Source organism: Vanellus vanellus, assembly GCF_965231255.1.
Source record: "Vanellus vanellus genome assembly, chromosome: 1".
In the NCBI taxonomy this organism is placed as follows: Eukaryota; Metazoa; Chordata; class Aves; order Charadriiformes; family Charadriidae; genus Vanellus; species Vanellus vanellus.
In genome coordinates, this window is record NC_138905.1 from 88,736,878 (window position 1) to 88,750,729 (window position 13,852).

The window sequence follows — 13,852 nt, forward strand, 5'->3', positions numbered from 1 at the left end:
TGCTAAATGTATCTGTGTATTTTTGCATACCATAAATGATTTATTTGTGGGAACCCAGAGAAGGAGAAGAAAATTCACTTGGTATTGACCGGCTCAAAGTACTAATTTCAATGTACTACTTCTGAAGACCTGCTCCCTAACAGTGACTACAACATATTCAGATTCAGCATCCATTTGTGGCCAGCAGGTCAAAGGAGGTGATTCCACCCCTCTATTCCACTCTTGTGAGACCCCACCTGGAGTACTGCATCCAGCTCTAGAGTCCCCAACACTAAAAGGACATGGACCTTCTGGAGTGTGTCCAGAGGAGAGCCACGAGGATGATTCGAGGGCTGGAGCACCTCTCCTATGAGGAGAGGCTGAAAGAGTTGGGGCTGTTCAGCCTGGAGAAGAGAAGGCTCCGGGGAGATCTTATTGCGGCCTTCCAGTACCTAAAGGGGGCCTACAGAAGAGCTGGGGAAGGACTTTTTACAAAAGCATGTAGCGATAGGATGAGGGGTAATGGCTTTAAACTGGAAGAGGGCAGGTTCAGAGTGAACATTAGGAAGAAGTTTTTCACTTTCACAGAGGGTGGTAAGGCACTGGAACAGGTTGCCCAGAGAGGTTGTTGAGGCCCCATCCCTGGAGGTGTTCAAGGCCAGGCTGGACGTGGCCTTGGGCAACCTGGTCTAGTGGGAGGTGTCCCTGCCCATGGCAGGGGGATTGGAACTCGATGATCTTCAAGGTCCTTTCCAACCTAAACCATTCTATGATCCATGCAGATGTAATATAAACTCTAAAAATTCACTTTTATCTAGCTTCACTCTTTAAAAATCAAATACTTTAAAGTGAAGAAGCTTGATTAAAATAAATAGGAAGGATGAGATGTTTCCAAGAGACAGGCAGCCCTCTTGGAGTGCAACAGCACCAGGATGCCATCTATTTAAAAAAAAAAAAAAAAAACAAAAAACAAACAAAAAAAAACAACAAAAAAAACAACAAAACCCCACCAAAACACAAAAGTTGACACTTCAAAAGTGAGAGCCTGATTTGCTGAAGGACTAACCATTACAATTCAGTTAAATTTCAAATTAAATCTGAAAAGTCAGATTTCAATTAAAATTCAATTTCAGTTTTCTGAAAGACTTGTAGTTACAAGTCAAGATGCAATTGAGTTCCAACAAATGCGAATGGATGTAGTTGGGCAAAAAGTTGTGTTAGTTTAGCGTATTAAAGGATGGGTTCCACATTACCTATTATGCAGAAAAGAGATTTCTAATGTATTTTGAACATACCACCTGAGTGCCTAGTAGTAGCAGCTGAAAACCAATGTGAATATTAGAAATCATCAGGAAAGGGATAAAAAAAAGGGTGGGGGGAAATCTTTATTCTTGTTCTAGTGTAAATATTCAATGTTGCCCTATATGTAGATCCATCTTCAGAGGATATGGTAGGAGTGAGTAAGGAGGGATCATAAAATGTCACCTGGATCCTATAAGAGGAGCAACTACGTAGACTGTGAGACAAGTGAAGGGAGATGTGGCAGAATGCTGTAGAAACACAGGTGCCAGCTGAGAAGGTGAATGACGAATGATCGTTCTTTGTTTTTTGAGCAAGGTCCTTGAAGGAAGAGGCATCAGAGAAATTACTAGGTACTGCGTTTAGGACAAACAAGCACCTATCTTTTCATACAGGTGTAATCAAACTGGAACTCATTGCTGTGACTGTGAATACTTAAAAAGGAGAAAAAGAAAAATAAACATGACTAGAGTTTACACTTTCCTGTGCATCTGCTGTTGGTTGCTGTTGGAAGCAGGATGTTAGTATGTATTGTTCTATTACATGCCAGCACAAAAGTAATTTGGATGGGAAAAATCCATATAAACTGCTAAAAATGATACAAGTTTTGGAGTGTGTTTTTTTTGGTTTTGGTTACCCTGTTGGCCTGCTGTTACACTCTGAAAAATTCTTGCCGCATTTAGAGGGCATGGGTAAACGTAAGCGTTACAATGCATCAGCAGCTCAGAAAGAATGTTTAAACGTCCTTTACTTTATGGCACGTATGAGGCAGTTGTCCACTATTTTCATGAATGGCCAAGGCACTTTTCATTTTTCGAGGAACAGTGGAACATTTGAACAAGTGACAAAGAGTGAGATCTGCAGTAGTTTGTACATCAGTCCTTAATTTGCAACTTGATTTTCATTTCCTTTTTCTTTCACAAAGTTCTTGTTGAACTGACATCCTTATCTGTGTTCATTTTGTTTGAAAGCTATGCTTACCTTGAGCATTTTTATATGCACTACGTAACTTTAGTCTTCAACACACTTCCACATGTCAGGCACACACAGTATAGTAATGCTAAAAAAAGTGAAGTAATTTGAATTAACACTTTTTAAGTCCTCAGAAGTTTCGGGTACCTCATTGTGCCACAGTCCTCTAGGGTTTTGTTCTGCCTGAGCTTTGCTTTTCTTCAAGAAAAAAGCAAAACCAACTGCTGTTTCAGTAGTTTACTATTTTATCACTTAGAAGGAATTTAACTGAAAGGAAAACATGGCCTGTTGCCACAGTAACTTGTTCCCATGTCAGAGAGCCAGGAATCCTTAGGCATTCTAGTTTGCTTTCAAGAGTAACTGCTGTGGGCAAGGCTGCAAGACACAGGGTGACAATAACAGATGCTGCTAGCACTTTCTCTGTATTAATGCTTTATTGTTTCCACCCTTGTTAAACTTAACTGGACTTCTGAAATCTGGTGAAGATATTAAGGTTCAAGCACTGTTTTATGACCTAGTTAATGTATTTTTTTAAAAAGTCTAAGCTCTGAGAGTTTCAACTGTCAACAGACTGCTAGTTGAAAAACTTTGCTGTACTACAGAGGAACAGTTGAGTAGCTTTAACTAGGACTCATGCTAGGGTGAAGTGGTGAAAACGCTTACATTGCATGTCAAGCAGTAGAAAACATAAAAGTATAGTGACTGATAATCTGCTGCCCTCCTGAGTCAGTCTCTTTCAGTGAAGTGCCTTATGAGAGGCTGTAATTCATTGTGGTGTTTTAACCTGTTCTGCTTGGGTAAAGATAGCCAACTGCATTGTAGGGCAGAAAGCAAACACAGTGCCCATAGCCTTTCATACAATAGAATAAGAAACAGAAATAAATATAAATAAGTAGAATTAGAAATAAGAGCACTCACCCAAGAGATGTGAGGTCTGGATTCAGTTCCTTCTGAAAGGGTTCAAAAGCACATTTCTTTCCTCTGAGAAGAGTAAATTTGCTCACCAGTCTTTGCATTGAAGCAAAGAGTTCAAAATTGAGTGAGCCAGAAGAAAAACAATAACAATCTTTTGCAATTCTCCCACTTGCTGCCTTCCCATTGCTAGTTCCCTTTGTTCTGGAATTCTCCTAATATTTTGCAAGTTTAAATTGAAACATTTTGTGGTAACTTTGGGGGGGGGGCATTAAAAAAGCTCAAAGTATGTTCTGCCTGTCAGCTAAGACGTGCTGACTTAGCTGCATACTGTCATTTAACATACTATGATTTTAGTACTTACTAAAGAAGTTGGTTTTAATAAGACAGTTTCTAAGGAAATAAATCTCATATAAAAGTTTTCTTTTCGGGAGAGGATTTAAGAAGTGGTAATGAGATTTTTTGACTTGTTCTTTGCTTGAACAGTAAAATAGTAATACCCTCATGTATCCTATCCTAGATCTATATTGAGCTCTTTCGGTAGAAAATAATTAGCATCCCTTAACACACTGTTCTTATAAGGGCTTCCACCTCAACAACACCCTTGTATAGCACTTCCTGGACTGACATAAAATCTAATTGTAGACTGCCAAGTGCCCTTTCTCCTCTCCACTTCATCAGGACTGAAGTTCACTAGTGAAAACACGTGTCCTCACTCTGTAGATCCACAAGCACACATGCACACTGACAGGTCTCTTGAATATCGGTGTGGGCTCTCTGCCCATCTGCTCTGCTGTCCATGGCTGGATCCTGAGCCCTCTTAGCTCTCTGTACTTGGCTGCTGCTGCTCCCTGGCTGGTTCAGCTTGATTGTCACTAGCAAACAGATGTACACGTTCATCTCAAGCATCCCCACACTTGCAGACACCTTGAGCACAGGCTGTCTGTCCATGCCTGGATGCTGGGCCTTCTGTGTGCCACCTAGTCCAGTTTGCCAGTGAATTACGTACACCGTGATCCTCCACTCCCACCACCACATTTGGGCATAATGTAAATTCCCCCCATCCCACAGAGCTAGTGCCCAGGTACATGTGTCCTGTGACCTGCAGTCCCACTCCAGCCGAGGGGCAGAGACCCTCATTCAGCTTCACTGCAGTCCCCCTAGTAGCTGGCATCCAGGCACATGGGCCCTATGGACTGTGATCCTGCCCCAGTGGCTGATGCTGGGACCCTCACCTGTTCCAGTTGCAGGGGCCCCTTCACCCAAGGTCTGACACCAGTTGCTGGCTCTGAATTCACCTTTTCTGGGCACCCCAAAAACATGTTCTGTAGTCCATGTCCCCTTCAGCTACTGATGCTGAGTCCCCTAACCACTCCAGTTCCTGGTCCTACAGACACAGGAGTTTCTTCTGAGGTCTGATCCAGTTCTTGGCCCAAATGCCATCATGCCGATCTCAGTTACTAGCACCTAATCCTTTCAGCACTCGCGCAAGGAGTGTAACATGGTAAAGATAGTTTAGATTCGTTATTGTTTTGCACAGTCCCACTTGTCCCTGTCTTATCAGTTATAAAGTCCAGGCTAGCTCTCTACAAAGCTGTGCTTGTAGGTTCTTAATTGCCCAGTAATTAGTGACTGGAGCCTTTCCTTCTTTGTGATTTTTCTCTCATTCCTTGTCTATCAGGTTTGTGTCACCGTGTGTTTTATTTATTACTTTCCTGTTATTTATATCTCCCTTTGAACTAAAAAGGTCCTTGATCTCATAACTGTAATGGAGCGGATGCTCTCATGTTCTATGTACACTTACAGTCTGTTGCTTCTGTAATTTTTTTTTAAATTGTTTTTTCCCAGTAAAATATGTCAGGGGGAAAATGCATTCTGTTTTTTGAAAAAAGCTTTTTTTTATCTTTTGTCGTTTTTTTTTTTTTTTTTAATCAATGGCTCCTATTTATTACCTGCCACTACCAGCATTCGTGTTCAAAAATTTCAGTTAAGGACTTTTTGCCAAATACTCTTTGCAAGGTGCAAATCTAATATAACATGGCATGATGGAAGTCTCAGTGGTTTTCCTTGAGGGCCCCAGATTACTGCACTATTCTGTGGTAAAGGAGACTGTTCATGGAACTGTTGATACAAAAGACACGCGGTATGGATTTACAAAGTAGATGCAGTGCGGATGCCCAGACAAACAGGAAGAAATATTGAACAGTTGGTTTTTTTTTTTCACTTGGTAACAATCCACACCATGAATTGACTATAGCTTTTTGCTGTATGTAATCTGTTAGTTTTCTTCTGTGGAGCTCCTTGAAAAGGATGTCTTTGGCTTTCTTTGAATTTGCCTTTATCTGTTCTGTGATGACTTATGTTTGTAAAATGGTAGTTTGAAAGTGTAATGCTAAGGTCTTGCTTCTTTGGATGATCCTTATGAAAGTGTTTCAGATCTTTGTCATATGTGTGTAACTAAACTGGTTTCATTTGTGTCTTTATTGCAAAAGGCTCTTTCCAGAGGAAGTTACTAGAAACTTTGAGTTGCTGACTAAATACTCATTTGACTGACATCAGTTTGGTGAGCTAAGCAGTTAACCAATACTACCAAACCGTCAGTTCCTTTGTCTTTTCACCAGGAAAGAATATATTGGTGCTTGCTTGCTTTGAGGAGTTCTTACAATGCATTCGCTCTTTGCTCTGTTGTCTGACCTAGTGGAAATGTACAGGCTTATGAAGTTTTTTATTCTGTTTAGAATGACTTAATGGCTTAGGCGTTTACTGACTTAATAGCTGAATGGTTCACTACCTGGAAAAATAAGGGAAGTATGGCATTCTTTTGCTGTCAAAGTATGATTAAGTAACACATTAGATATGGCAGTCACTTCAGTCTGAATGTGTTTTGAATTCTTTTGGGATAAGCACAGACCCCATCAATAACTAGGGTTTTGAATGTAAAGCTGAAAACTGATTTTTGCCCCTTGATAAGTAATATTTCATTGTCTAACGTGTTGTGCTGCGCATAGACATTAACTAGCTCAGGACAAGGAAGTTATTTCTAATTTTTATTATAATCCTAACACATAATTTCTTTTTGCAGACAGTCATAGATGCCCATATCTTTCCAGCTCTTATAAATATTTTGCAAACGGCTGAGTTTCGGACAAGGAAGGAAGCTGCTTGGGCAATCACGAATGCAACATCTGGAGGCTCTGCTGAACAAATCAAGTATGAAATAGTTCAAATCTTTCAATGCAATTGAGTGAATTAGTGTTTGTGCAAGAAATCAGACTAATAACCTAGAAACTGGGAAATCTTTCTGTATGCTTCCAGTGTTGTTTCCAGAGAGACCGTGTCTTTGTACTGGATTGTGAATGAGCCATTCATTCCTCTAGGGAGAAATCACATAAGTATTTCAGCTGTGTTACTTATTTAATTAACTGAACCATTTTTCTTATGTGAAAAAACTAAATGCAACTTTAAAATAATTTCTTAGTGATTGTTGTAGAGCATAACAAAGTGCATTAGCAGTCTGGAGAGGAATAGCTCAGCCTCTCAGACAAGAGCATCATATGCATTATTTTTCCTGTTTAACTTATACCAGTGCATTATGCTTATATGCAATTTTCTATAAAATACGCCCTCCAAATTATAAATATATTAAATTAATATAGTTGATATTAATAGAAAAATATTTATAAATTATAGCTATAAATTTAAGTTACAAAATTAAATTATTATTTCATATCTACATAGAGACAGACAGAGAAGGTATTTTAAAGTTATTTTCATTGTTTCAGCAGAATTGGCTAGATACAAATAGATGTCTGTAATTTCTCCAGTTGAGTTGATACCTTATCTGATTGTTTTGTTTCTTAGACCTTCATGCTAAGTGCTTAAATGGCTACATCAATTTTAATTACACCAATTATAATTTTGCAGACAATTTACTGGGTTCTGTGTGGTGTTTTTCAGGTATCTAGTAGAACTGGGATGCATCAAACCACTCTGCGACCTCCTTACAGTAATGGACTCAAAGATTGTGCAAGTAGCACTGAATGGCCTGGAGAACATCCTGAGGCTTGGAGAGCAGGAATCCAAACGCAGTGGCACTGGCATTAATCCTTACTGCGCTCTTATTGAAGAAGCGTATGGTATGAGCAAAACATCTATGGAAGTCAGGGGTTAAAGCAATGATCACGCACCCATTAGAGTTTCAGTAGACCCAATTCTATTAATTTCCTCATCGCTATTTGAAAATCAACTGTTCTTTGATAAGTCTTCATTTACCAATGTGCTCCATCTTTCACATTATCTTTATCTGCATGTAGACCAGAGACAGTGTGTGCAGGTCATCTTTTCTTAATTTCTTTTGACCCTGAGAGAGCCTTCTGGGTGTCATTCAACCTCAGTATCTTCCCTCCACAGCAGATAAAAGTTCAGGCACACTGCTCTGTCGCTCAGGTTTCAAACCTTTCCCTTCCCTCTCTGCTGCCCTGTAGGATTATGGCAGCAGTAGCAACTTCCTTGTTTGCCTTTGCTGTGCTGAGGTTCTAGCATGTACCAGCATGATTTTACCCTGGTTCTAGGTACTCCTGCTCTTAAGGTTAGTTTCCTTGTCAATTGGCAAGTACTTACTAAGAAAACCAAAAATGGGTTATCAAGAGCAGTATAGAAGAGGATAGTATCACTGAACATGGTTTCTTGAACCATGGTTCGCTTCATGGTTACCTTGACTTCCAGGGTAGAGTTATATCAGAATAGGATTTTTTTTCTTGCCTGCTTCTAGGTTTTAACTTCCCTTTTCATGTCACTGTTGGAGAAAAGCCTAAGTAGAGAGTATCACATAATTATTTCCTCTAGTCTTCGTACATAGAAAAAGAGCAGACAAGAAAGCCACTACAGCTTCCAATATCAGAGATTTACTAGAGTGACTAAGACTTGGATTTCATTATAGCATCGTTCCTAGGTATCAAAGATAGTTTAGCTTGCTGTATTGTTTTCATTTGTTTCTGCCTACAAGGCCTGAGTTTGCCCACCTGCTTAATGTCTACCGAAAAACTGGCTGCATGAGTTTAACTGTGTTGTATATACATGTGATATAGAGTAGGTAATGGAGTCTCCATCGTTGGAAGTTTTGAAGACTTGGCTAGACACAGCTGGCCTAATCTGGTGTTGGTAGTAGTGCTGGGCTAGGCTGCAGGTTGGACTAGGTGATTATCAGAAGTCTCTTCCAACTTGCAGTTATGTGATTCTGTAGTCGTGGTCCTTGTAAACAAAGCCCTGTGAACACACCTTCAGAAAACACTGTCCTAAAAGTCTCTTCAGAAAAAGTCTTTGAGGCCTTGTTCTTTATACATTCAAATTTGTTGATTTCATTTTTGGAGTGAAAGTGTAGAGGCAGACAGAAAGTATGAAATGCATCACACAGTTACAGGGAACTCTGTAGTTCAACTTATTTTTCCTTGGTTGTGAAGAGTACAAATCAGGTAAGTGTCTCCATAGAGGGACCTGTTCTTTCTGAAGGTGGGAGATAATTGTCATGGAACTTGACGTTCACAACAGACTTAAATTATCATGGTCATATGCTTTCACCAAGCTGTAACTTTCACGTACCTCTTTTCTCTGCAGGCCTGGACAAGATTGAATTCCTGCAGAGCCATGAGAATCAAGAGATTTATCAGAAAGCCTTTGATCTGATTGAGCACTACTTTGGAACAGAAGATGAAGACAGCAGCATTGCCCCACAGGTGGATCTCAACCAGCAACAGTACATCTTCCAGCAGTGTGAGGCTCCCATGGAAGGCTTCCAGCTCTGAGGTGCCCCTGTGCTGTGTGCTCCTCTACCTAGCCAATCCTGTTGTCGAGCCACAAGCCACCCGTGGAGTGATTCTCTCAATGTTTTCCATAACCCTGTTTGCGCTCATTCGCTTGCCTTGTGCACATGCTATTACATACGTCTGGAAAACTTTTGGCTCTCTGTGGCAGGATGGTCCCTCCTTGGCAAGGGGTCGCCAGAATCACCCTTCTCCTCTAGATTCTGAACCTCTCCACTGTCACCTTCGTGGAGTTGAGGCACCTTTCTATACTTTGAGATATTCCCTGCTCCTATTACAGGAAAATAATCCCTCCTCCATAGCCCCCACACTCCTGGCATCCGAGATAAGGCTGCCTTTCTCTTGTATTTGCTGCAGTGTGTGCCTGCAGTCCAGGGAGACATTTGGACTTTCTGAGAACGTAGCTGAATTCATTCCCCGTAATTTTTCCTGGATGCCTCTTTGGATGGCTGTGTGAGATCCGTTAAATCTTCACATGCAATGTATCTACTTTGCTGTATGTGCCAGCTGGAGTTATTGGCATATAGAACATGTTACAAAGAATGGAGTAAGTTCTCTGTCCCCTGCAACAACAGGCTGCAAATGGACATGTTTTCTGGTTCTTAAGAACACTGAACACATCTGGCCCCATCCCTTCTCAACACTGAGCTCCCAAGCTGGATTGCAGACCACTGTGGAGATTTGTATACCTTCCCAGTCTTTCCTCTCCATCCGCAAAAAAAAAAGAGCCTGTGAATAGGTCACTCTTACCACCTCCCCAGAAATGACTTTCCAAACGAGCTTCTAGAATGGAGAAACTCCCCCTACTTCTGCTTGCCAGCACAGTATGGTCCACCTGGGCCTTCCTTGGAAGTCAAGCCCTTTCTGACTTCATGCTCCAGAGTCTGGTCCTTGGCATTATAGTTACGGCTGAAAAATTCCTGTCTGCCTCTTTACATTTTTACACAGCGTGACTTGAACAGATTTATCTTCTGAAAAATTACCTTCTGAATACAAAAATCTTAATTTGTAAAACTTAGCACAAGGAGTGTTAGATCTCCTTTTCATTTTCACAAGACAAGAGCTTCCTCTCCAGCTCACCTGATAAAATAAAGTCCTCCTGGTCAAGCCCCTTATTTAACAACTGAAATGACACTACATTCAAAGGGTAGTAATATTACACACGGATCTGCCTGGCCCTTTCATTTCATTTTTCCCTTTTGCTGTTTACGGGACTTCAGGTGAATTAGCATGGAACGCATGGTTCCCACAGGTGACATCTGTAAGACATCGCTGACTGCATGACAGCTGTCATCTGCAGCTGTAGACTGCCCTTCTGCTAGCAGCATGTTCTTGGCTCCGCAACCTGCTTGGATCACAGACATCTGATGCAAAGGCCAGCCACTCCTCACTGAGTTCAGCTGACATTGACACCAAACTCTTCGCCCAACCCGGGAGATGCCACGTGATTGAAAGTGGCAGTTCCATTTCTGTAAATGCAATGGATTCTCCAGGCCGTCCGCTCCCCCCTGCATCGGGCTATGTTCTTTCAAGCTGTTTTGGACGCTTGGAACACACATTTGTCCAGTGTAAACATTTCAAAATGGCCACCGACAACTGCAGCGTCGTGTACCTGTGGTAAATGTTAGTGGCAGAACTGTCTGCAAGATCCTCCTTATGACTCCTCGCAGTGACAAGCCACTGCAAAAGCAAAAACAGCCCATTGGATACAGAATAATAGAAATAATATAAATCACTTGTCATACTGCTGAAAGAAGCTAGGCAAAGGCCTGAACATCAGCTCTGTGTGACCATTATTTAAATACAGTCTTCGGTTCTGTTTGTGCTTCAGGATGGAGACTGACCTGTGTGGCCACTGCAGAGGCCACCGGCTGCCTCCCTACTAGCTAAGCCAGTTGGCCTCCACCTTCCCTCTCCTGGTTATTTTCTCTAGTGCTGCTTTGTGCTGAAGGAACATTTAGTTTACTGCACTTGATCTGTAAATGGACTTCGATTCTTTGTAATTTTAGGGGGTTAAATTTGGTGATTAATTTAAAAAAAGCAAAAAAACCCCTCAATGTTGCCTTTACATCACATATAAATAACTGTGTTTCTCTTTTCTTGAAGGGTGATAGAAGCACTGATTAGTAGCAAAATCTTGTTTTAGCTTTTGGATTTTTTTGTGCTGGATTTTTTTACGTGTAAATTTCCAATAACATGTCATTTCTATAAGATTTGTTTAAAATCATGTACCTCTTATTGGATGGTATAAAAATGCTACATATTTTGTAAACAAATCTGAGCAAAGTGTGTGTGCATATATTCTGTATATTCATATATGTATATTCTGTGTATATATACACTAGTGTGTATATATACATATATACACACACACGTGTATATATATACACACATGCATATGTGTGTATATATATACATATCTATATATCTATATATCTATATATATATAAGTGTTTTCTCTTCCAGGCTAGTGAAAACAATGTGGTGCATTGGCGTTTCCCTCCCCCACCCCCAAGAAAATAATGACAATTGCCTCTAAACGAGTGAATTAAAAAAGAGTCCATTTAAGCTGAATGGTGTGCCTTCCTCTGTAAGGAGCCTGGCCAGTGTTTGTTACTTTTGCAGTGGATATGTGAATTCAGAGCAGATAAGTATAAATCTTTAAACTTGGTATGTTTGTTTGAAGTGACAGGCTTGGTTGACACAGGTAATATTGTTGTCATATATACTTAGACTGTGTAAGGCATTTGACTGGTACTGCATAACATTTTGACTGAAAACTAAAACAATACAAAAATCAATATGGCACACATTAAATGGATTAAAATGTGGCTAACTCATAGGTCTCAATTTAATTTTAAATGGTGCTTAATTGAGTGTATTTCCATCAGGATCTTCCAGCAATCGGTTCTTGGCCTTGCTTTACTTAGCCTTATCGATGGGTTGAAAAGAAACAAAATCTACTTCTAACAAAGGCTGCAAACTATGTGAGTACGGAAGGGAGATCAGACTTGTGAATTATGAAAGGAACAGCTCCCTGATACAGGCTGATCAGAATTACTTGGTAAACCAAGGGCAAGTAAACTATTTGCATTTTAATAGAGCCAAATGTGTAGTGTTACATTACCCACCTAATAAATAACATTCACGCCAGAGGTGAAGGACTCTTGTTTTGGAGGAAAAGTGCCTCTGAAAGAGTATGAGGGTCATCATATGTTATCGCTTGAACACTGTTTTCTAACATGATTCTGTGGCTAGTGAAATGCTTATGGGTTCAAAAAATCTTTAGTAGAAATGGAGAATATATATTAACATTATATTTGGTATTGGTGCAACTTTTTTTTTACAGGAATGCTCTCGGTGTTGCTATCAGCAGCTAAAAAAGGTTGCTAAAAAATTGGGAACAGCAACGACTGGTAAAAGGTTGTAAGTTCCATTCAGATGAAAAATGGGGCATTTATGTAGACTGACATGAGAGTAACAAGGGTTATGTCCCCTGCTAGAAACATTGAAACCACTATTCCCTGCTTTGCTGAAGGATATGTTGCTGCTCAAACAGGAACTAACTCGGAGAACGCCTCTAGCTTCCACTTTTCTGAAGGTCACACTGTGTTTTAAATGGTCTGTTCTTCTTTTGTGTATAGGTAGGAAGCAGCGTGGGCTTGTGTGTAGAGGATAGACCAGGGAGGTGTTGGGGTTCTTGGTTCTTCTCTTAGCTCTGCCATGCAGTGTGTAGGGCCAGAAAAGTGATCTCATGCATTTTCTTCTGCCCTTATCCTCAACATGGAAGTTAATGCATTTGTTTCTGTCTGCTTGTGGAGATCCAACCTAAGGACCTCCCAAAAGCCCCCCAAGCTGGTAAAGTGAAAAGTTAATGAAAACAAGAATTTCTTCAGTTGTTCTGGTTAAACTGGGCATTAGAGAGAGGAAGATCATAGAATCTTAGAATGGTTTAGGTTGGAAGAGACCTTAAAGCTCATCTAGTTCCAACCCCTCCGCCATGGGCAGGGACACCTCACACTACACCAGGTTGCTCAAAGCCCCATCCAAACTGGTCTTGAACACTTCCAGGGGTGGGGCACCCACAACTTCCCTGGGCAACCTGTTCCAGTGCCTCACCACCCTCAGAGTGAAACTTCTTTCCTGCTGTCTATTCTAAACCTATCCTCTTCCAGTTTAAAACCATTACTCCTCGTCCTATCACTACATGCCCTTGTATAAAGTACTGGAAGGCTGCTATAAGGTCTCCCTGGAGCCTTCTCTTCTCCAGGCTGAACAACCCCAACTTTCTCAGCCTGTCTTCATAGGAGAGGTGCTCCAGCCTTCTGATCATCTTTCTGGCCCTCCTCTGGACTCGCTCCAACAGGTCCATGTCCTTCTTACGCTGAGGACTCCAAAGCTGGATGCAGTACTCCAGGTGTGGTCTCACAAGAGTGGAGCAGAGGGGCAGAATCACTTCCCTCGACCTGCTGGCCACACTGCTTTTGATGCAGCCCAGGATGCGGTTGGCCTTCTGGGCTGCAAGCACGCACTGCTGGCTCATGTTGAGCTTCTCATCAACCATCACCCAAAGTCCTTCTCCTCAGGGCTGTTCTCAATCTGTTCTCCACCCAGACTGTATTTGTGTGTGGGATTGCTGCAACCCAGGTAAGGACCTTGTACTTGTTCTGGTTGCACTTCAGAAGGTTTGCACAGGCCCACCTCTTCAGCCTTTCCAGGTGTCTCTGGATGGCATCCCTCCAGCGTGTCATCTGTGCCAGACAGCTTGGTGTCATCAGCAAAGTTGCTGAGGGTGCGCTCAATCCTACTGTCCATGTCACTGACAAAAATGCTAAATGGTACTGGTCCCAGTGGTGAGGAACACCACTTGT

At 41.3% G+C, this 13,852-nt stretch overlaps 1 protein-coding gene across 1 annotated transcript in view; it reads left to right on the forward strand.

Annotated features, from left to right (window-relative positions):
• The window catches only part of KPNA1 (karyopherin subunit alpha 1), a 52,141-nt gene extending 39,873 nt beyond the window's left edge, over window positions 1–12,268 (forward strand). Inside the window, exons 12-14 of the mRNA XM_082491586.1 lie at window positions 6,245–6,372; window positions 7,120–7,298; window positions 8,776–12,268. Of these exons, the coding sequence (XP_082347712.1) occupies window positions 6,245–6,372; window positions 7,120–7,298; window positions 8,776–8,963 (495 nt within the window). The 3' untranslated portion in view covers window positions 8,964–12,268. The remainder of the gene's footprint in view (window positions 1–6,244; window positions 6,373–7,119; window positions 7,299–8,775) is intronic.
• Window positions 12,269–13,852: the final 1,584 nt, after the last annotated feature.